Here is a 20,341-nt window from a genome sequence, read left to right as displayed (position 1 = left end):
CGCCGGGCCGCGGCCGGAAGTGAGCGGTGAGGTGGGCGGGGCTTAGCCTGGTATAACGGGAAGTGACGGGCGTGTCCCGGAAGTGCGGGGGCGCGCGGGCGGCTGGGCGGATCCCGGCGGCGTTGTCACGGAGAGCGGCGGGGCCGGTAGGGCGGGGCCCGGCCGGGGCGCCGGGGGGGGGCGGGAAGGGGGCGGGGGCGGCGGGGAGGGTCCCGGGGGGGTCCCGGGGGGGGGGGGGGGCTGGGGGCCGAGGCCGGGCGGGCCGCGCCCCGCGGGCTCCGGGCGGCGGGACGGGCCGGGCGCGGGGCCGCAGGTGCCCTTGCGCGACCTTCTGGGGCCGGGGAGCGCCGCTGTGCGGGGCGGGGCGGGGCGCCCGAGCCGGGGGGACGCGCACGGAGGGTCCGGGCTGCCCCCCCCCGGAGCTGCCCCCCCCCGGAGCTGCCCCCCCCGGAGCTGCCCCGAGCGCTCCCCGTGGGAGCGTCGAGTCCACCTCGGCCCCGGGACTCCGCGGGGTTGGAGCTCCCGTGTCTCAGAAGGATTCTCCATGAACGGTTTGTCGTTATGGAATGAGGAACTGGGCAGCGGCGTCCGCGGGGCCGGTTTCCTGCCGTGCTGGGCACGAGCAGTGGCAGAGCCCGCTTCATGCCCTCAGCGTTGCGGGCCGGGAGTGCGTGAACGGCGCGGGGCAGCGCGGTGCGGGTCGGTTTGGCTGCCGAGGTGTCGGTTCTGCCCCGGCAGGTCGCCGGGCGCTGCCCTGGCTCGGCGGGCGCTTTGCAACGACTCCGAAACTCGGAGCTTCCTTTTCCTGAGAGTGCGGGAGGTCCGGCCGCGCGGGGTGGCTGAGCTGCGGGTTGTCCGAGCGCTGCCCGGGCTGGTCCTGGGCCAGGCCCTGCTGAGCGAGGGTGGATTCGTTGTGTCCCACGGACGGGTCACGCTGGTGCTGGGGTTGGTGCCGGCAAGGACGGCGGCTGCAGCCGCTCGCCCACCGGCTGGTCTGTGCCCCGGGGGAGCTGCGGGAGCTCGGGCGCTGGCTCCGGTGTGGAACTGCCCGCGGGTTGGCTGGGGGAGTTCTGTGTCGAGGAGCTGCAGCCTGGGGCATGCCAGGAGCAAAACCCATAAAATAAATAAAATTAAGTAAAATACCACATCTCTGAACTGCTGCATCCCTGGAAGGCAGCAGAGCGTTCCCAGAGTCCTGTGTCCCGGAGCTGTGTCCCGGTGCTGGGATCAGGCAGGACGGGGGTTCCCTGGGTGCTCCACAGAGCGGCCAGTGCAGCAGCGTTCCCTGGATGTCCCCAGGTTCTCAGTGGCGTCAGAGGCATCAGCCCCAGGAAGGGCCAGGGAGTCACGGGTTCCTCCTTTGCCAGGATGTGCCCCTGGGAACCGTCTGAACCCGGTTCCTCTCTGGTCTAACCCCTGAGCAGCCCTTGGATCTGTGGCGCAGCCGGAGCCAGTTTAGGCAGTTCTGGGTCCACGTCCTCGCAGTGATTGTGGATCAGGGAACTGTGCTGCCTGGGAAATGGCCCTGCAGAAACGGTTATTAACGGGATCGAATTCCAGCCGGACTCGCCGTGTGGCTGCAGGAGCTTTCCCCTGCGCCGCGGGGGAGGAAGGGGAAGGAAGGGTGTGACCGCTGGGATTGGCGGCTGCCGGGCCTGGGCTGCGGGGCCACTGACTCATCCGAGGAGCCTGAGGAGCTCCCTTGTCGCCAGCGCCACGGGATCCCGATCCCGGCTGTTCCCCACAGCCAGCCCCTGGCTGCTCTGTCCGGTGGGATGGGGGGTCCTGCCCCCCTGCAGCTCCCTCCTCCCTCGCCCAAAGCGCCGGGAGGATCCCAGAGAGGATCCCGCTGCGCCGGCTGGCAGGGCAGGCTGAAGGCGGCGAGTGCCGGTTCCTGGTGGGAAGCTGCTCCTGGGAAGCACCCGGGGCTCTTCCCCTGGACTTCATCCCCCGGCTGAGGAGCCAACTCCCGTGATTGGCTTTGGGGCTGGGGGCCCCGGGGGGCGCGGTGCCCGGCACAGTTGCGAGTTTCCTGGTCCCTTGGGTCCTCCTTGCCTGGCAGTGGGATGGAGGAGCTCTGGTTTGCTGACCCTGAGCTGCTGAGAAGGCTGAAGGGAACCTCTGGCTGCTGCTCCATGGATTTGCTGAGGCTTGGAAGGTGGTGTTGGGATCTCCATTCCCCAGCCCTGGGCTGGGCATACCTGGGGCAGCCAAGCTGTGGACGAGGTCCTGCTCCTTCTCCCGTTCCTCTGGCCATGACAGATCTGTGGAAGGAACCCAGCCCAAGATCCGCTGTGCCCAGTGTCTCATTCCAGCCCTCAGAGGCACGGAGCAGGTGGATCCAATTGGGTTACTGTGTTCTCCAGATTGTGGCCCAGGCTCCTGGCACTTGTCCCAGCGCTGGGGCCCAGACTTGTTCCCAGCTGGAGCTGTGTTGTGGAGAGCAGGGCCAGTCTGGCTGTGCTCTGGGCCCAAGTCTGTTAGGAGTAGAAGCTTCACCCAGCTGCTCCCATGTGACAGAGCACATTCTCTGTGCCTTGGGGTAGTGACCTGCTCCAGCCCTTGAGGCTGGATTTTTCCAGCCCCAGGTGGGAGGGAGCCTGGAGTCATGGCAGAGCCATCCTGGGGAGGCCAGGTGGGTGCTGCCAGGCTGCGCCGCGGGGAAGGGCTGTGCTGGCACAGCCAGGGGTGCAGCCACACTTCTCCCCACCCCAGAGTCACTGTTGTGTGAGAGGATGGCAGAGCAGGAGCCCACGGCTGAGCAGCTGGCCCAGATTGCAGCTGAGAATGAGGAGGATGAGCACTCAGTCAACTACAAACCGCCGGCCCAGAAGAGCATCCAGGAGATCCAGGAGCTGGACAAGGATGACGAGAGCCTGCGCAAGTACAAGGAGGCTCTGCTGGGCGCTGTCACTGTCACTGCAGGTGAGCCCCAGGGCTGTGCCTCCTCCAGGCACAGCCTGTCAGCCACCCCCAGCCCTGTCCCTGCTTCTGCCTGGGGTGTGTCAGTGCTGCCCCACACTGGGCTCCAGCCCTGGGCAGAGGGAGTGGGGGTGGCACTCGGCCTTCTGGGGAGCTCTTGGGGAGTGGTGGGTGGGCCTGACACTGTGGCAAGACAGACCCTCCCCGAGGTGGATGCTGTTCCCATGGGGTTTCTGGCTCTTTCAGGAAGTGCCCTGGGAGGAAAAGGAGTCATGTGGGTTGGTATTGGGGATGGGGTTTAACAGCCTTCTCGCTTCTTTTCTAGATCCCAATGCTCCAAACGTGGTGGTGACCAAACTGACCCTGGTCTGTGCCACCGCCCCTGGCCCTCTGGAGCTGGACCTGACAGGTGAGCTGGGAGAGAATTCCTGCCGTGCTCCTGGGGCAGAGCTGCTGCTGTGGAGCCTGGCAGAGCCCCCACAGGAGCTCTGCTGGGGGGGTGCCCCCCCTTAGCACCCTCAACAGAGCACAGTGCATGGCCCTGGTGGGTTCTGTGCTCAGAGCCCAGTGGTTATGTCCCCATCACACTGAAAGGCCGTCCTGCCCCCCATCCCGGGCTGGCCCCACTGCGGAGGGAGCTGCTGGGCTGGGGGGGCAATGTCCTGCAGCTGGGGCAGCCCCGGAGCAAACGGCTGCAAAGGAACAGTCCTGAAGGGACTGCACTGTGCCTGTCACACAAACACAGGGTCACCCTGCTGCCACACACTGTCCTGGGCACAGCCCAGAGGGACTGAGCAGCCCTCTCCCTTCTTTGCAGGTGACCTGGAGAGCTACAAGAAGCAAGCGTTTGTGCTGAAGGAAGGTGTGGAATACCGGATAAAAGTCTCCTTCAGGGTAAGAATTTAGATCCAAAAACAGAGGAGGGGGAACACGAGTTGCCATGAGGGAGGGAATTGTCCCTTGCTGAGGTGGGGTGGGTGTCCTGGTGATGCCTCCTACAGTCTTTGATGTCTCTGCAGGTCAACAGGGAGATCGTGTCGGGGCTGAAGTACATCCAGCACACGTTCCGGAAAGGGGTTAAAAGTAAGTGCTGCCTTAGTGTGAGATCCCACTGGAGCATCGTGGTGCTGGAGCAGCCGCAGCGTTCGGCAGAGCTCCAGCACCACCACGCTCCCACGGGAGGAGGGGTCACTCCACACATCTCCTCTTCTCCTTCTAGTTGACAAGACCGAGTACATGGTGGGGAGTTACGGCCCCCGGGCAGAGGAGTATGAGTTTCTGACCCCCATGGAGGAGGCCCCCAAGGGCATGTTGGCCCGGGGCAGCTACAACGTCAAATCCAAGTTCACAGATGATGACAAGACTGACCACCTGTCCTGGGAGTGGAACCTGACCATCAAGAAGGATTGGAAAGACTAGCCCTTCCTGAGGCCAAACCCCAGAGAGCGTGAATCAGACAGTGGCTACCGTAGGAATCCCCCCCTGTACCAAAGTGCTGACATTGGAACCCTCTTACCTGTCACCCCCTCGTTATAATTTGACCAGATCTCAGTGTGTAACGTGCCCCCTCCCCAGAGCATCTCCCATGTTCCCCTACCCCCTGTGCTGCCTGCGCCTGGTCTCCAGCTGCCCGTCCCAGCCATGCTGCCCGTGCAGAGGGGGGAGCTCCTGCTCCCTGCCAGGCCCTTGGGCTCCTCCCCTTCGCTGGGGAGGTGCTGGGGGGGCTTCTGCGCAGGGTCCTGTGCTTGTCTCCCTGTGCACAGCTCAGGGTCGCTGCTGCCTCCAGCGGCTGAAGGACCTTGGTGCCAGGCAGCTCCTCAACCCCTTTGTTGGCTAAAATCATGTCCAGCCCCTACATCAGTGTTCTGGGAACGCTGGCAGCTTCATTTGTGGATGTTCCCTGTAACCATGATGCCTTAATGTGTAATGCTTATCCTCTGGGGAGAGGGCCCTGCCCTCGTTACACTTTTTAAATGCCACCCACCCCCCTTTGTTGGCATGGCACCCCTTTGGTCACGCCCCTCATGGGTTATTAGGAAAGATTCACAACTTCCCGCTTTGCTGCTGGTCCGTTCTTCACTCGAGATGGGACATCTCCAGAGGGGAGGGTGGTGTGACATCCCAGGTGACACCTGCCACCCCCGGTGTCCAGAGAGCTCTGGGCGGGGCTGCGGGGTCACCGTGTCACCGTCACCTCACTCCACTGCAGCCACGGGGGCTGCAAAGCACTGAAATCCTGGGACAGCACCTGCCCTCCCGCCTGCTCCGGGCGGAGGATGGACTCGTGTTCTGCAGCTGCTCTCCTGAGGCGATCAACAAAGAGCTTGTGTTGGACAAGTGCTCAGAGCGGTTAATGCCTTATGTATCTGTTCTGCCTTGACAACCTGTGCCTGGCCTGTCAGTATTTATTGCCTTGACACTCGCCCCCCGTGCGCCCCGGCCCGCAGCACCCGCCTGCGCCTGGCCACACGGAGCCTGCGAGCCCAGGGCTGGGCTGGCACCTCCAGCTCCTCCTGTTTGAATCCTCCTGCCCTGAGGTCGTTCTAGAACCGGGACCAAGTACATGTGGCTTTCTCGTAGCTGCGTCTCTGCCTCTAACTCTCCCCTGCCCTGCCCCTAGAGAGATTTTTGTTAAATTGATTTGGTGCGTATTGTCTGTAAATCCGAGACCCGGGTTAACAGGTTTGGAATCATCGTCTGCTTCTTCTTTTATGACAGTTAAATAAAATCTTTGAACTGACCGTCTGCTGCCCTGGGTCTGTTCTGGGTCGTTGGTGGGAAGTGGCAGAACAACTGTTCCATGGGGGATTTGTGTGAGCACCTGGGGTGTGACAGCACCAGGATCCTGGGGCCGTGGCAGCAGAGGCAGGAGGTGCAGGGTCTGCCCTGTGCTGCTGGCTCTGGGTGGGGGAGCAAACGGGGGCTTCTGGAGGGGTCTCTTGACAGCTGAGGAGTGGGTGGGCTCCAGGGCTGGGCCAGCTGCACTGTGCCAGCTCCAGCTGTGAGCACAGAGCAAGATTCCTGTGCAGTTGGAAGAATGAGGGAGGCAGGAGAATGGAATCCAGGAGCAGGGGTGTGATAAGAGCTGTCGGATGTTTACAGAGCTTGTGGCATGTTTGTGTTACGGATAAGGAAAGTGTGGCTGAACATACAGCATGAGAAGCTGGGGAGGAGATGGTCAGGACCTGCTCCCGGTCTCTGACCCATGATGGGAATGGAGAGATGGATGAGACGGAACCTGTGGAACTGATGGAACAGCCCCTTCCCAGCCCCTGGAAAGCTGCCACAGCCACGGGAAACATTGCGGCTCAGGAACTGCAGGAAAGCACAAGGGATGGGGAAAGAAGGACGGACCCTGACCCGGGCAGGAGCTGGTGCCCGCTCCCTGAGGCGCCCCGGGCTGTGCTGCTCCCTGTGGAGCCTGCAGCTGTGCTGATAACGGGAACAAAGGCCCCTCTTGTGCCGCCCCGCGGGCAGCGGGGCGGGGGGACAGATCCTGCCTGATGCAATCTTGGCTCTTTGGCAACCCCCGGATGTTGGTGGTTCCGTTAGACTGCTGGTCGGGGGCCCAGGGTGGGAATGGCTGCAACACGGGGAGCTCGGGGGCTGCCTGGGGGATTCACTGCTCGTGGTTTCTCCAGCACATGCTCCAGGTGCAGGATGACAGGCCGGGCTCCCCCGCCCAGCAGCCAAGCCCTGAGCACACACGGGCAGCCCAAAGGACACGCAGCTCCGGCCACAGACCGGGCAGGATGTGGGGCTGGTGGGGCCGGTGGGACTTGCTGCCTTTTGCTAGGGAGCAAAGAGCTGCAGCTCGGCCTGGCAGGCAGCCCCAGAGGTGGCACACGGGAAGGCCCGGGAGCCGGGGCAGGGCCCGCCCCGGCTCCAACACGTGAGCGCGAGACGCCCGCGGCTGCCCTGACCCCGCACACCCGCAGCCAAGGCCCGGCTGCCATGCCCGTGCGCGGGGGCTCCTGCCCAGCCCCGCTCTGGGTCAGCCGCGGCCCCACGACCCGTCCTCAGGCGGGGGAGGCGCGAGGGGCTCCCCTGCCCGCGCCGGAGCGGAGCCGCCTCCCCAGGAAGCGCCTGCCCGGTACAAGAGCCACCGCGAGGCACAGCGAGGCCGGGGGGCCGCGCTGGGCTCCCCCAGATCCGGGCCGTGAGTAAATCGGGTGGGGCTGCCCCGGGTGGCGCCGCTGGGCCGCGGGGTCCCGGGCGGGTCCCGGTGCTCCCCGGGCCCACCCGCCGCCATCCGCGGCCTCGCGCCGGACGCGTCCCGCAGGGCCACGTGCCCCCGGCCCCCCCCGCCCGGAAGCGCCGCTTCCCCTTCCGCCTCCCGCCGCCCAGTCAGGGCGCACCACGCGCTCCTGGCGCGGCGCACGCGCAGTGCGCGCTCGCGGGGCCGCCCCAGTGCCACGTTCCAGGGCGGGCGGCCGCGCGAGGCGGCGGCGCTGGCCAATCGCGGGCGACGCCGCGGGGCAAGGGACCAATAGCGACCGGGGGGCGGGGACTGAGGCCGACGGCCAACCCGCGACGGCGGGCGGGGGGCGTGCCCAGACCACCGGCCAATGGGAGCTGCGCAGCGGCTCCGACGGCGGGCCCAGCCAATGGCGAGCCGCGGCGTAAGGCGGCGCGACCAATGGGTGTCGGCGGCGACCGGGGAGGCGGGTTTATAAGCGGAGGCGGCGCCGCGCTGCCCGTCCCGCTCCGCTCGCCGCCATCAGCGCCATGGCGGGGCTGCGCGCGCTGCTGCCGCTGCTCTGCCTGCTCCTGCCGCCCCGCGCCGCCCGCGCCTCCGGCCCCCCGGAGGAGGAGGACGGGGTGCTGGTGCTGCGCGCCGCCTCCTTCGAGCAGGCGCTGGCGGATCATCGATACCTGCTCGTCGAGTTCTGTGAGGGCCGGGCCGGGGCGGGCGGGGGAGACGGGGGGTGGTGGGGGAGGAGGCTGCGCCGTACGGAGGGGCCGGGGGGGCCGCTGGGCCTGAGGTCTGGGCTTTGCTTTGCCCCGTACCCGCCCACGGGGCTGCGGGGGGGCCGGCCGGGGGGGGGGTAAGTCCTGAAGGACCGGGCTCTCCCGGCCCGGGGGGGCAGGCGGGGCCGCCGCACCCGAGGTGTGCGCTCTGACCCGCTCCTGTGCCCTCTCTCGGGGCTCCGCGGTGGGTGGGGGCGGGTGCTGCGCCCGGTGCGCTGACCGCCCCGTCCCGCAGACGCCCCGTGGTGCGGGCACTGCAAGGCCCTGGCCCCCGAGTACGCCAAGGCGGCCGCCAAGCTGAAGGCGGAGGGCTCGGAGATCCGGCTGGCCAAGGTGGACGCCACGGAGGAGTCGGAGCTGGCGCAGCAGTTCGGGGTGCGCGGGTACCCCACCATCAAGTTCTTCAGGAACGGCGACAAGGCGGCTCCCAAGGAGTACACAGGTGAGGGGCTGGCCCCGTGCCTGCCCGGGGCAGAGGGCAGCGACGTGGCGCTGGGCCCTGCGCTGCTGGGGTGGCTGGACAAGGTCCACGGGGGCAGCGCCGGGGTGCGGCACTGCCGGGGTGCTGGGGAGCACGCCTGGCTGTGATGGGGTTCTACACCTGGGGCTGGGCAATCCCCAGTGTGAGAGAAAGCCAGGGAAGTGGTTTTGTGTAGGAAAACAAAGCAACACGAGCTTGACTTGTCCAGCTCAACTTGACTCAAGTGACATGGTGCCCAGGCCTGAAGGTGGCTTGTGCAGTTGGGTAAAGGGGCAAAGGCAAGATATGAGGTGGGTGTGGGGAGAACACATCAAGTAGCATTTAGCTAAACCAAGTGTTGTTGTGCCAGAGACTGAGGGTGATGCGTAGAGCGCTGATTTTGGGAGGAAAAGGTGACTTCTTTGCATGGAGAACATTGGTGTCTTGGAGAAGGGCTGTGCTGCTGGTCAAAGTTTAAGGAAGTCCTTGGCCAGGAGCAAGAGCAGATTGGATTCCTGGAAGCCCCTTGTACCTTGACTTAACAATTAGGGATTAGCTTAATTGCAGCAGAGTGAAAGGAGAAGTTGCACAAGCCCTATCTGGCGCTTATCTCGCAGCGGGCAGGGAGGCCGATGACATCGTCAACTGGCTGAAGAAGCGCACGGGCCCCGCAGCTGCCACCCTGGCAGACCCTGCTGCAGCTGAGGCCCTGGTGGACTCCAGCGAAGTGGTTGTGATCGGGTTCTTCAAGGTAGAGTTTTTGTTTTTGTTGTAGAAGCTCTTGTGTGTGTTTGGGGCTTTCCCAGCTCTGTGCTCCTGCTCTGTGCTCCTGCCATGGGGATGGCTCCATGTTGTGAAACACTGGCTGTCCTGCCTTACCTGATCTTCTGGTTCCTCCCTGGTGAGCCCTGGGATGTTTGTGCTTGGTTGGATGTGTCCATGTGAGACACCTCTCTGTGTTCCCAGGATTTGACATCAGAGGCTGCAAAGGAGTTCCTGTCAGCAGCAGAGGCTGTGGACGACATTCCTTTTGGGATTTCCTCCAGTGCCGATGTCTTCACCAAGTACCAGCTCAGCAAGGATGGTGTGGTCCTCTTCAAGAAGGTATTGGCTGGTGCAAAGCACTGTGTTGGAGTCTTCTGCCTCTTTAATGAACCCCACTGGAATGAGGGCAGCCCAGCCCTGGAGCTGCTGGGCCTGGGTCCAAGCAGGGCCTCCGCTTGCTGCCTGGGTCTGGGGGCAGCGCAGCCCTGGTCACACCATGGGTCAGACCCCACTGGCTGCAGGGACACACACTGTCCCTGCTGAGCTGGAGCTGAGCTCTCCATGGCAGCCACCGTGCCCTTGTGCCTTCAGACACACCCAGAACTGACCCTGCAGCTCAGTGGGGGCTGTGGCCCAGAGCTTTTCTGTCCCTCATGCTGCTGAGGCTCCTCTGGTGTCACGATTCCAGCAGAGTTCCTAAGAGGTTTTGCAGCCCCAGCTGACCAGGCTGGGTTGTGTGCAGAGGGGTGCTGGTCACCTGCAGAACCAGGGATAAACTTACTGGTGCATCTTACTGGCATAACCCAAGTCACCAAGATGAAGTCCCAGGTTTCAGAAGACATGCAGATGTACCTTGGACTTGGTGGTGCCACATGTGTGGGTGAAGTGAGGCAGGACAGAGCTGCTTTGAGCTCAGACTTGCTGAACCTATAATCTGGTCACTCATGGGTCTGACCAGTTAGAGGTGAGACAGGCTAAAGAGTTGAGTGAATTTATATATTCCTTTGTTCAGCTAAACTGGCATCTTTTATTCCACTGCATCTCTGAAGTTTTTTTTATGGTGCCTGAAGTTGATAGCCCTAAATTCTCGGGGGTCTCAGATCAGGCTGGGCTGCAGGAAATTCCCTGGCTAATGAGTTCACTGTGCTTGGGTTTTGCAGCTAGAAAAGCTGGGGTGGGTGAAGGGAGCAGTGTGGTGCTCTTGGCTGGGTAACTGCCTGTGTCTTGCTCTTCTCCACCTGTGTCTTTCTGTGATCCTAGTGCTGTATCCATGGTTACAGCTGGGCTGGAGCTGCTGTTTGCAGGGAGTTTCTCCTCTTGTTTGTGTCCTTTGGCAAAGGCTGAACTCCAAATGGAAATGCTCCTCTAGAGCTGACCAGTCCTTGGGGTTGTGGAGAGACCCAGCAGGGTGGTGGGTGAGGTGACTGAGATGGTGGTTGCACTTTGGCTTTGGCTATGACAGGTTATTGCTCTGGGTTGACTCAGTCACCTGGGTGTTCATGGTCACCTCTCCATGGCATGGGCTGGTGTTGGCTTGGGTCAGCTCTCCACGGGATGGGCTGACTGGTGTTGACTTGATCCCGTGTATGACCCTCTGAGCCTTGTGTCCTGCCCTGTTACTGCTTCCTCTGCTTCAGGAGAGCTGGAGCAGGAGTGGACAGTGGAGGGTTTTTCAGGCTGTCTCCTGTAAATGCTGTCAGCTTGGACACATCTGGAGTGAAAGGCAGCTCTGCACTTGGCAGTTTGTGTCAGGAGCAGGAGGGTCCTTGGCCTGAGAGGCCCTGAGGGCCAGGGCACTGCAGGGGGGCTGTGAGGAGAGGAGCTGATGTGCCAGTAGCCTGTGGGTGCTGCTCCTTGTTCCTGTTTCGGTGTGATGCCATGGTGGTGCTGTGGGAGCTCTTGGATGTGTCCACCCACACCAAGGTGAAAATGAGCACCAGCAGTAACCAGACACCAGGGCACAAGAACCAGATGGTTTATTTTACCAACTATTAAGTTTTTGGACTTGGCATCAGCATCCTGTGGTTAGTTGGGTCTAAACTGTGAGGGTTTGTTGGTGAGCTCTTCTCATCTCATTCCCTGTGACAATTGTCCAGACGGCAGAGCCCTCCAGCAGCTGCGCTGGGGCCGTGTTGGATGCTCTTTGAAGTACCTACAGAGTTAGTGCCAGTGTAAAGTGTTCTGCTCAGTGCTTAGCTGGGGCTGGTGTGCTTCCCCTGGCAGGAGGTTATCTGAGTCCACGCTCTCCCTTCTGCCAGTACCTGGAGCCTTGCCCTGCCCTGGAATTGCTGCATTATCTGCCACATCCTCCATCCAGCCCTGATGGCCCTCAGCAGCTGCTCCCTTTCCAGGCTGCCAGGGAGGCTTCTGAGAATCCTGGGCAGGGATACAGGTGATGTCCTGATTGGAACAAGGATCTGGCACCCCTGGTGGGGTGTGTGTGTCAAACACGTGCTGTCAGCTCCAGCAGCAGGGACTGAGCTGACCCAGGGCCCTTCTCTGCTGGCCTGTGCTGCCGGCGGCCCCAGTGCTGCAGGGTCAGAGTGTCTGTGCTAGCACCACTGATCCCAGGGCAGGACCTGCCCCCGCTCCCACCCCTTCTCACTGTTCTGTTGCCCCCTGCAAGGAGCCTCTTGGGGTCCTTGGTCACCAGTTTCACAAACTGTTATGTGACTGTGCAGAACAAAGCCAGGATCCAGGCTGGCCAGCTGGCTCCTGCTCCCCTCTTGCCGCTCGGTTCCCATGGGCTGTGGAAGTGTTCTCACCCCAGGATGTCTGTGTTTTGCAGTTTGATGAAGGCCGTAACAACTTCGAAGGGGATCTAAAAAAAGAGAATTTACTGAATTTCATCAAGTCTAATGCGTTGCCCCTGGTCATAGAGTTCACGGAGCAGGTAGGTCTTTGGGTATCCACTGCTACACCGCAGCTCTGCAGTCCTGTTTTATCTTGGAGCTGACACTAGCTTGGGCTTCTGGAGGCTAGTGCAGAACCCCTGAGGAGGGAGGCAGAGGCTTGCTATTCAGGGCAGTCCTGCAGTACCAGAGGCTCCTGTGGTTGGTCAGAGTAGCAGAGCCAAACTGGTCTGGACACTGATTTACCTCCCTTTTAAAAAGATTATTTTCTGCTTCTCAGACTGCTCCTAAAATCTTTGGAGGAGAAATCAAGACTCATATTCTGCTGTTCCTACCAAAAAGTGTGTCTGACTACCAAGGGAAGCTGGACAACTTCAAGAGTGCAGCTGGAAACTTCAAAGGGAAGGTGAGATGGATTTTTTGGGTTGTGTACCAGGTGACACCCCTGTAGAGGAGGCAGCACTGTCTGCACCTCTGGGCAGTGGAGCAGGGACTGGAGCTCCCTCCCTGTCCCTGTAAGGGGTGTCTGAGTCTCTGCCATACACAGATGAGGAGTAATGGCAGATTCCTCCTGCTGTCCTTGGGGGTGGGAATCTGGCTCTGCCTGCATCAGTGCCAGGTCTGTGCCTGGGGCTGGAATTGCTCAGCCCCAGTGCCTGTGCCCCTCCTTGGGCTTGGGAGAAGGGCAGTTTGGCTCTGTCCCATGCAAGCCTGGGTGTGAAGTGTTGGTAGCCAAGAGGTGCTTGTCCTCACCACATGCCTTTGACTTTTTTTCCCCCCAAAGATTCTGTTCATCTTCATCGACAGCGACCACAGTGACAACCAGAGGATTTTGGAGTTTTTTGGCCTAAAGAAAGAGGAGTGTCCAGCTGTGCGTCTGATTACGCTGGAGGAGGAGATGACCAAATACAAACCTGAATCAGATGACCTCTCAGCAGACAAGATCAAAGAGTTCTGCAACAAGTTCCTGGAGGGCAAGATCAAGGTAATGAAGATAAATGCTGCTGGTGGCAAACCTGCTGGGATAAAAAAAGGCTCCCTGTGAGGAGCTGTGCGAGTCACCTGGAGAAAGCCCCCTCACCCAAGGTCTGGAGTGGGCGTTGTTCTGGGGAGGGCAGGCAGAGCTGCTGGGACACAGAGGCTGGGGGTGAGCTGTGCTGGCACCTGAGCACAGGCAGCCTGTGAGCTGCCCCTCCTGCTCCCTGGGTGTTGATCCAGCTGCAATCCTTGCCAGCAGCCAGGAGGTGTCAACTTGGGTGGCACACTTGGAGTGCTGGAGGTGGCTGTGAGGAGCTCACCCTGTGGGGACTGTTCAGCCAAGCTCAGTCCCCAGGGAATGGTGCTGTCAGCAAAACTGTTTCCTTCCCACATGGCTCGATTGCAGTTCTCTCTGCACATGAGCACCTGCTATTCCTGCTGGGTCAGGATGGGACAGAGACTTTCTGGAATCAGAGGAGGAAGTGACTGATTCAGTGGTTGCTCACAGCACTGAGAGGGAGGCTGGGTTCAGGTTTCCAGGATTGCATGTGCATCCCAAGAGCTGTGCAGCAAACCACATCTCTGAATTTCACTTCTTGCAGCCCCACCTGATGAGTCAAGATCTTCCTGAAGACTGGGACAAGCAGCCTGTCAAGGTTCTAGTTGGGAAGAACTTTGAGGAAGTTGCTTTTGATGAGAATAAGAATGTCTTTGTAGAGTTCTGTAAGTATCTTTCAACAGCTGTTTTCAAGTGACTGGTGAGAAAGGAGTGCCAAAATATGGCATGACTGGGATTAGGGTGGAGGAGTCTTAGGGAATTTGAGCCACAAGGGAGAGCCTGGGTTGCAGAGCTGTGTGTAATCTGTCTGAGGGGGATGCTGCTGGTGGGAACTCGGGTGGCTGGTGCTAACTGTGTTTGTGGTTAACAGATGCCCCCTGGTGTGGTCACTGCAAGCAGCTGGCTCCAATCTGGGACAAGCTGGGAGAGACCTACAGGGACCATGAGAACATTGTCATTGCCAAGATGGACTCCACGGCCAATGAAGTGGAGGCAGTGAAAATCCACAGCTTCCCCACGCTCAAGTTCTTCCCTGCAGGCTCTGGCAGAAACGTAAGGCAGCAGCTGACCTCTGCACACATCCTATAATAAGGGAGCTGTAGGAATGCTCGGCTACCTGCTTGAGTTCCTTGGGGAGGGCACTCTGTTCTGTAGGGATGGGACATGCCAGGTCTACAGGACAGTGAGACCCTTTGGGTGGGCTGGGCTGTAGGAGAGCGGGTGGGGGTGGGGGAAAGAGGCAGCATCGCAGAGGACTGTGCTCATCTGCAGGCTCTTCCTTCCTCGCAGTGATCTCTGAAGTCTAGTGGCTGAGCTGTTTTCCTTCGTCTCATATGGGTGAAGGTGAATTTTTAAATTCCCTTTTGCTTGGCATGTGAACTGTTGCTCAGAACCAGAATTCTCCTCTCCAGGGGCGGGACTCTGTAGCTGCCCATGACCATTGTCTGGATGTTTTTCCATCCAGGTCATTGACTACAATGGAGAGAGGACACTAGAAGGCTTCAAAAAGTTCCTGGAGAGTGGAGGTCAAGATGGGGCAGCAGCTGATGATGTGAGTAACAAATCCAGTACTTGGGGCCTTCAGGATGAGGACCATGGATTGATCAGATCTGGTGCTGTGCTTGACTCCTCAGCCTGAAATAAGATCCTAGGTGGCTATTTGGCAGGAAAAGATACTGTTGGTGAACAAAAGTGATCACATCACAAGATGTGCCCTGTGCAGCCTGGCTGGCCTGTGGTCTGTGGTGGGGCCAGCCCTTAGTGACCACACTTCAATTGTGTGTGAAATAAATGTTCCTGGGAGACTTAAACACTAAGGCATGGGAACATGAAGATAATGGGTATGATAACCTCTGAGTATGCACAGGCTGTCCTGATGGTTGTGCTGGAGCACTTGGAGGCCTGTTCCTTAAGGAAAGTTCCTGCTCACACCTGGAACTCAAGCAGTGTGGTGCACATGTGCTGGAAGTTCCCCACATGCCAGGGTGGAGGGTGCTGCAGGTGCTGGTACCAGCTTCCAGGGTTTTCTGATCCTTAATGTCCCAAATTCAGAGCTCTTGGCAGAAGTCTGTGTGCCTTGTTAACATGGCAGCAGAGAACAGTGAGCAGATGAAATGCTGTTTTGTCTGTGCTGGTTTTGGATCTGTCTCGTGCCAGAAACAAGGAGCTGTCTTTGTCACCTACACAGGACCTGGAGGACCTGGAGACGGATGAAGAAACAGACCTTGAGGAAGGTGATGATGATGAGCAGAAAATCCAGAAGGATGAATTGTAAAGAGAAGACTGTGCATCACCCCAAAAATCAGACACTAAATTGGCTGCTGTTGCCAGCCCTGTCAGTCAGAAACCCATTGAGATTTAAAGCAGAAAGTGAATGACTGGAAATCCAGGGATTGGCTCTTAAAGTAATGCTTTACCCTCACTTGTCTGTACACTTGACTCCTTTCTTTCTTTTTGCTCTTGAGAAGGGATCTGTCACTAGGTAGCCAGCCCAGCCAGCTGGGCTAACTTTTTTTATTGTGATGTACTTTTTTGTACACAGCTTTTGTTGGAAGTTTTTTGGGTAGCAGCAGGTTGGGAAGCAGTAACATGAGTTCAGTGGTCCAGCATTCTGGAGCCTTGCCACTAACATCTTCAAGAAAGCTTTTTTTCTTTTAAAACTAAAGCCCATGGTTGATTTCTGTGCCTGGCAGGGTCTGTAGTGGTCTCAGCTGTTCTCCCGTGGAAGCAGCTTTCAGCCTCTGCAGGGGAAAGGGCAGTAGTTGGTGGTATCCTCCTGGTGACAGGTTTATGGGAAGTTGCTTCTCTGCATGCTGGCCAGATGTTTCCCTTCCTCTCTGCTTTAAGACACTAGGAGATGACAATTCCAAACACCTGGAAGGGTGGAACATCGTGCACTGGCTGTGGCAGGCTCTGGGGTGGCAGGGATTGCTGGCTTACCAGCTTCCACATGACCTGTGTTGCCATCCTTTGATCAAACATGACTGCTCTGCAGTCACTTCCCATGCATTGCTTTAAGTGGGGTGACTGGGGGGGGAGGGCTGATAATAACAGATCAAATAGGACATTTGGCATTACTGGGGTTTGGGGAGGAACTTGAACAGGGGAGTGCCTCAAAGGCCTGAGCTGCATTGGCTGTTGGCAGCATTCTGCTACAATAACATTGGAACCGAATTTGTTGGTCAAATAAAGTTGAGATTTTAATACTATTGTGTCTTGTTCTTTATCAGAACATAGAAGGAATATAACTGAACCTGACCTGAAAGAAGACCCCAGAGTCCAGGGTGATTCTCAGGGGACTCTGCCCCCGTGGTGTGGTTTTCTCAGCTTTCTCACACTTTCACTGAATACCATGTTTTTGAGAGAAACCACTTCTGAATGCTTCCAGTCCTGCAGGTGGCTTCTGGTACCTTGAAGAAATTTGTGTTGTCATTTATAAAGGAAAGGAATGTGAAGAGGAGCATGTCCAGGGTGGATGGGCCTGTGCAGGCAGGTGGCTGCCAGCTCTGCTAGCAGTGAGCAGAGGTTGGTGCCAGCTGTCCTGAGGGGAGGGGGACAGCAGCTCACCAAGGAATGTGCCTACCGGGAAACCTGGGCCTGCCTGTGGTGCTGCTGTCAGGCTCACATGACCCCTGAGCCACATTGCTATTTCCAAACCAGTCACTGCTGAAAATACTTTTGTAAGTAAATGTGAATGTCACACGGGGGGGGCAGGGTGAGGTGATGGGGCATCTCAGGAGGTGGTGGGACCTGTTGCTGAGTGGGTGTGTTGGGGTGGGAGGGCACAAGCTCTGTACAGTGCTTGTCCCCAGCTCCAGCCTCCCCCTGGTCTTCCCCTGGAAACAACCTTGGCTGTGGGATAGGAGTAGTGTTTGCTGCTGGCTCTGTCACCATCTTTAGGTGGGCAAGGGTCTTGGGGGCAGGAGGAGCCTTGCTCTGGATGCAGCCCTGCTGCCCTTCCTCTATCCCAACAGAGCAGGCAGGGCTGGTTTGTGGCAGTTGCAGAGTTAGAAGCTGCTTGGAGTTTTGGGGTGAGCTAGAAGAAAGCACAGTAACAGAAGTTCCATAGGAAGGTACTGGCAGGACTGTGCTCAAAAAGGTCCATTCTCGTGAGCCAGTTAAAAGTGTGAACAAGGCTGCAGTGATTCTGTTCATTATATGAGTCCTGCCTTGCTCAGAGGAGGGGGCTTTTTGCAGGGCTCCATCAGGGTCAGCTCGTGTACACAGCTAATTGCTGTTCTGAGAGAGCTGAAGTGTCCTGTCTGCACAGAGCTCAGGGTGCTCAGGAAGATCAATGTGTTTGTCAGCAGAGCAGCCAGGGCAGGAGGCAGCTCGTGCGTGGGTGAGCGAACTGCAGCCTCGCTGCTCCCGGGCTCAGGACAAGGGTCTGCTGCAGAAGGGGCAGGATGACATATCTGCAACTCCTTGTGCAGCACAGGGATTGTTCCTGATACACTACAGGGAGTTCATTGTCCTGCCTGGAACACTCCCCATCAGCACAAAACAGAGCATCATGTGCTTGTGTATCCAAAATGACCAAACTGATGGGGAAAAAGGGTGCAGGAGCAGTTGTTGCTTGAACCCTGGTGCATCTGAAAGATTCCTCTATGGAAAATGGTCCATTTTGGGCTTCACAGCTACAGCTGGAGTGTCACAAGATGAGTTGTCTGGTGGTGGTGCTGTTCTTCAGCTCTTCTGAAGCTGCTCTGGAGGAGCCTGCCTTACTAGCAGCTGATTCTGATCTGAGGTGGGACACAACACCATGGATGAGCATTGCAGGTGTCTGGTTCTGCACCTGCCCCCAAAGCAGCCACAGCACCTCTGTCTTGCCAGGGCTCTCATGAGACCCACTGTGCTGGGGTGGCCTCCAGCCTGAGCTGAGCACTGCCTCACAGTCGTGCTGGGCAGGACAGCTCATGCTGCTGCTTTCACCTCTGATGCAACCACAAGCATACAACTGAGCTCTGACTGTGTTTGGCACCATCACTGTGACACGTCTGCACGGGCCGGGCGGTTTGTGAGTGGCTGGTTCCTCTCGCTCAGTGATGGTGCTCATGTCTTTTCCCTGGCACGTGTCCGTGTGTAGGAGAGCTTGCCACTGGAAAGTTCTGTTTTCAGGCCTTGGGCTTCTAAGAAGGGCTGTCCATGCAAGAGCAGCTTTCACCCCTTGGCTGGGCACATCAACAGGTGTGTGGTAAGATGAGACATGAACCTCTGCCCAAAAGTGGGAGGCATGTCCCCAGAATAGCCCTTGGGAGACTATATAACACCCTGGCCCTGGAGGACCATCAGTCCTGGGCCAAGGGCCCAGTGTGTGAGCAGCATCTGCCCAGCACCACCTCCTGTGTGTGGCATGGGAGCCTAGGGACAGAGCCACGTCCCAGCCAGCGGGGGGACTGGGCACAGGTGCCACCACCTCGGCAGCCAGGAGGGACCTGAGAGGCGCCTCAAGGCCAGCGAGCAGCAGGGCCAGGCACTGAGCAACTCTGGCTGCTCCTGCAGCCCCACAACTCCACTTCTTCTCTTCCTCCTCCGTGTCTGAAGGCTGCAGTCAGCATGAGGGATGACTGCCCGGTCCCCGTGCCCCAGTGCAGCCGGTACGCCCAGAGACTGAGAGCCTCGCGCGCCGTGCACTTCCCCAACGACGTTGTCTTCCAGGACCACATCAGGGAGGGGGACCTGGAGCAGGTGGGCAGGTTCATCCGTGCCAGGAAGGTGACCCTGGACACCATCTACCCCTCTGGTGAGTGCTGCCGGGACCAGCACAGCTTGGCTGGGCTGCAGGAAGACAAGAGCCCTGCGGCCAGAGCTGGGACAGTGGCCACTGTCAGCAGGGAGACAGGCTGGAACTGTGTGTCCTCGGTGGCGAGGAGCAGTGTCCCCAGCAGGGCCCGAGAGACGCCCATGCTGGTGCCCCAGCACCTCCCCTCCCTGCGCAGCAGAAGGGGGACGCTCACCCCCTGGATCCCCTCAAAGGGTGACCTGCACCTGCAGAGAGGTGGGACCCAGAAAAGGAGCTGTGGGCACAGGCTGCTCTGTGGAGTTCTGGATGGACAGTGGGGCTCCTGCCCGGTCCGGGGCTCTGCCTGTTTTTCACAAACACTCTTCTCTCACACTGGAGCTGTGGACCTGTGTGTTTATGTCTGTGAGGAAGGTGTGTTGTGTTTGCACCCAACTGCACTTAGCAACAGTTGATGGAAGCCTTGGTCTGTACTGGCTCCTGCAAGGCCCAGGGTTGTCCCTTTCTTATAACACAGAGTCACACAGAATCTTAGGGGTTGGGAGGGACCTCGAAAGATCATCTCCAGCTTCTGCTGTCAACTTGGCCATGGATCCAGGGGCTCAGATGACCCCAGGCTTCCTTGGGTCTATCCTGACTGCCTCATTACTTGCTCCGAGAGGAGCTCCCAAAACTCGGACAGAGCAGGGGCCCAAAGAAGCTCTCCTGGTGTCCCCATGTCAGTCCTGGCCTGGACTCAGGTCCAGCCACTTGTCAGGAGCTCTGCAGGAGAGGGCAGCTCCTCCTGGGTGGGTGCTACAACATCTTACAGGGAGTATTTGTGCTGTAGAAGGGGAACTGAAACCTGTGGCAGCTCCTCTTGCTTCTTCAGTCCCTTTCATCCCCCAAACTCATCTCCCTGATAACGTGGGTTTGCTGGCACCCCTCCTTCCTGGGCTGCAGGCAACCTAGATTTGTGAGCTCAGCGCTCGGGGATCCCCCCAGCACAGGGCTAACACCCCCCGCAGGCATGGCAGCCCTCCACGAAGCCGTGCTGACAGGAAACCTGGACTGTGTCAAGCTCCTGGTTAGGTACGGCGCCGACATCCACCAGAAGGACGAGCAGGGGTGGACGCCCCTGCACATGGCCTGCAGCGACGGCTACGCCAGCATCGCCAGGTGAGGAGCCCGGTCTGGGACCCCCCGTGTGCCCGGGAGGGCGCCCGGGACCTGTGGGCCTGCCCTGGGGGTCCCGGCGGGGGGCCCGGGGGAGCGGGGGCGCTGCCGGCAGCTGCGGGCTCGCGGCTTAGCCCGTCTCCCGCAGGTACCTCATCTCCCTCGGGGCCAGCCTGGAGGCCACCACGGACGAGGGGGACCGGCCCTCGGACCTCATCGACCCCGAGTACAAGGACCTGGTGGAGCTCTTTGAAGCCAGCAGCACGGGCTGAGGCGGGGCCGGAGGGACGGGGCTGGGCCCGGGCAGGGCCTGGGCCGGCGGCCGAGCGGGGCCTCGAGCGGGACCGCGACTCGGAACCGCTTCGTGTGTTCCAATAAAGATCTGGGACGCTGCGGCTGCCTGCGCGGGGCGGGGCCTGCGCGGGGCGGGGCCTGCGCGG

General features: G+C 59.7%; 3 protein-coding genes across 4 annotated transcripts; all 3 read left to right on the top strand.

The window, feature by feature from the left end:
- Positions 1-72: 72 nt before the first annotated feature.
- Positions 73-5,663, top strand: ARHGDIA (Rho GDP dissociation inhibitor alpha). 2 transcript variants are annotated; one of them, XM_051635014.1, is made up of 6 exons: positions 73-146; positions 2,716-2,925; positions 3,248-3,331; positions 3,740-3,816; positions 3,942-4,005; positions 4,142-5,663. In XM_051635014.1, the coding sequence occupies exons 2-6, from the start codon at positions 2,736-2,738 to the stop codon at positions 4,339-4,341; spliced, it is 615 nt and encodes a 204-aa protein (XP_051490974.1). In that variant the 5' UTR covers positions 73-146; positions 2,716-2,735; the 3' UTR covers positions 4,342-5,663. The 2 variants fall into 2 exon arrangements, with proteins under 2 accessions (XP_051490974.1, XP_051490973.1); XM_051635013.1 differs by lacking the exon at positions 73-146 and adding an exon at positions 452-551.
- A 1,948-nt stretch (positions 5,664-7,611) lies between these two features.
- On the top strand, positions 7,612-16,215 carry P4HB (prolyl 4-hydroxylase subunit beta). Its single transcript, XM_051634929.1, has 11 exons — positions 7,612-7,813; positions 8,129-8,335; positions 8,971-9,104; positions 9,320-9,457; positions 11,907-12,011; positions 12,251-12,376; positions 12,755-12,955; positions 13,551-13,671; positions 13,878-14,059; positions 14,472-14,558; positions 15,195-16,215. Exons 1-11 carry the CDS (start codon positions 7,651-7,653, stop codon positions 15,279-15,281), a joined length of 1,551 nt encoding a protein of 516 aa, XP_051490889.1. The 5' UTR covers positions 7,612-7,650; the 3' UTR covers positions 15,282-16,215.
- Positions 16,216-18,305: 2,090 nt separating this feature from the next.
- PPP1R27 (protein phosphatase 1 regulatory subunit 27) lies at positions 18,306-20,294 on the top strand. The gene is made up of 3 exons (XM_051634794.1): positions 18,306-18,749; positions 19,754-19,904; positions 20,050-20,294. The coding sequence occupies exons 1-3, from the start codon at positions 18,563-18,565 to the stop codon at positions 20,171-20,173; spliced, it is 462 nt and encodes a 153-aa protein (XP_051490754.1). The 5' UTR covers positions 18,306-18,562; the 3' UTR covers positions 20,174-20,294.
- Positions 20,295-20,341: the final 47 nt, after the last annotated feature.

The sequence above is a fragment of the Apus apus genome, chromosome 17 (genome assembly GCF_020740795.1).
Source record: "Apus apus isolate bApuApu2 chromosome 17, bApuApu2.pri.cur, whole genome shotgun sequence".
Taxonomy (NCBI): Eukaryota; Metazoa; Chordata; class Aves; order Apodiformes; family Apodidae; genus Apus; species Apus apus.
Note: the sequence above shows the minus strand (reverse complement) of the source record. Positions and strands in the feature narration are given on the sequence as shown.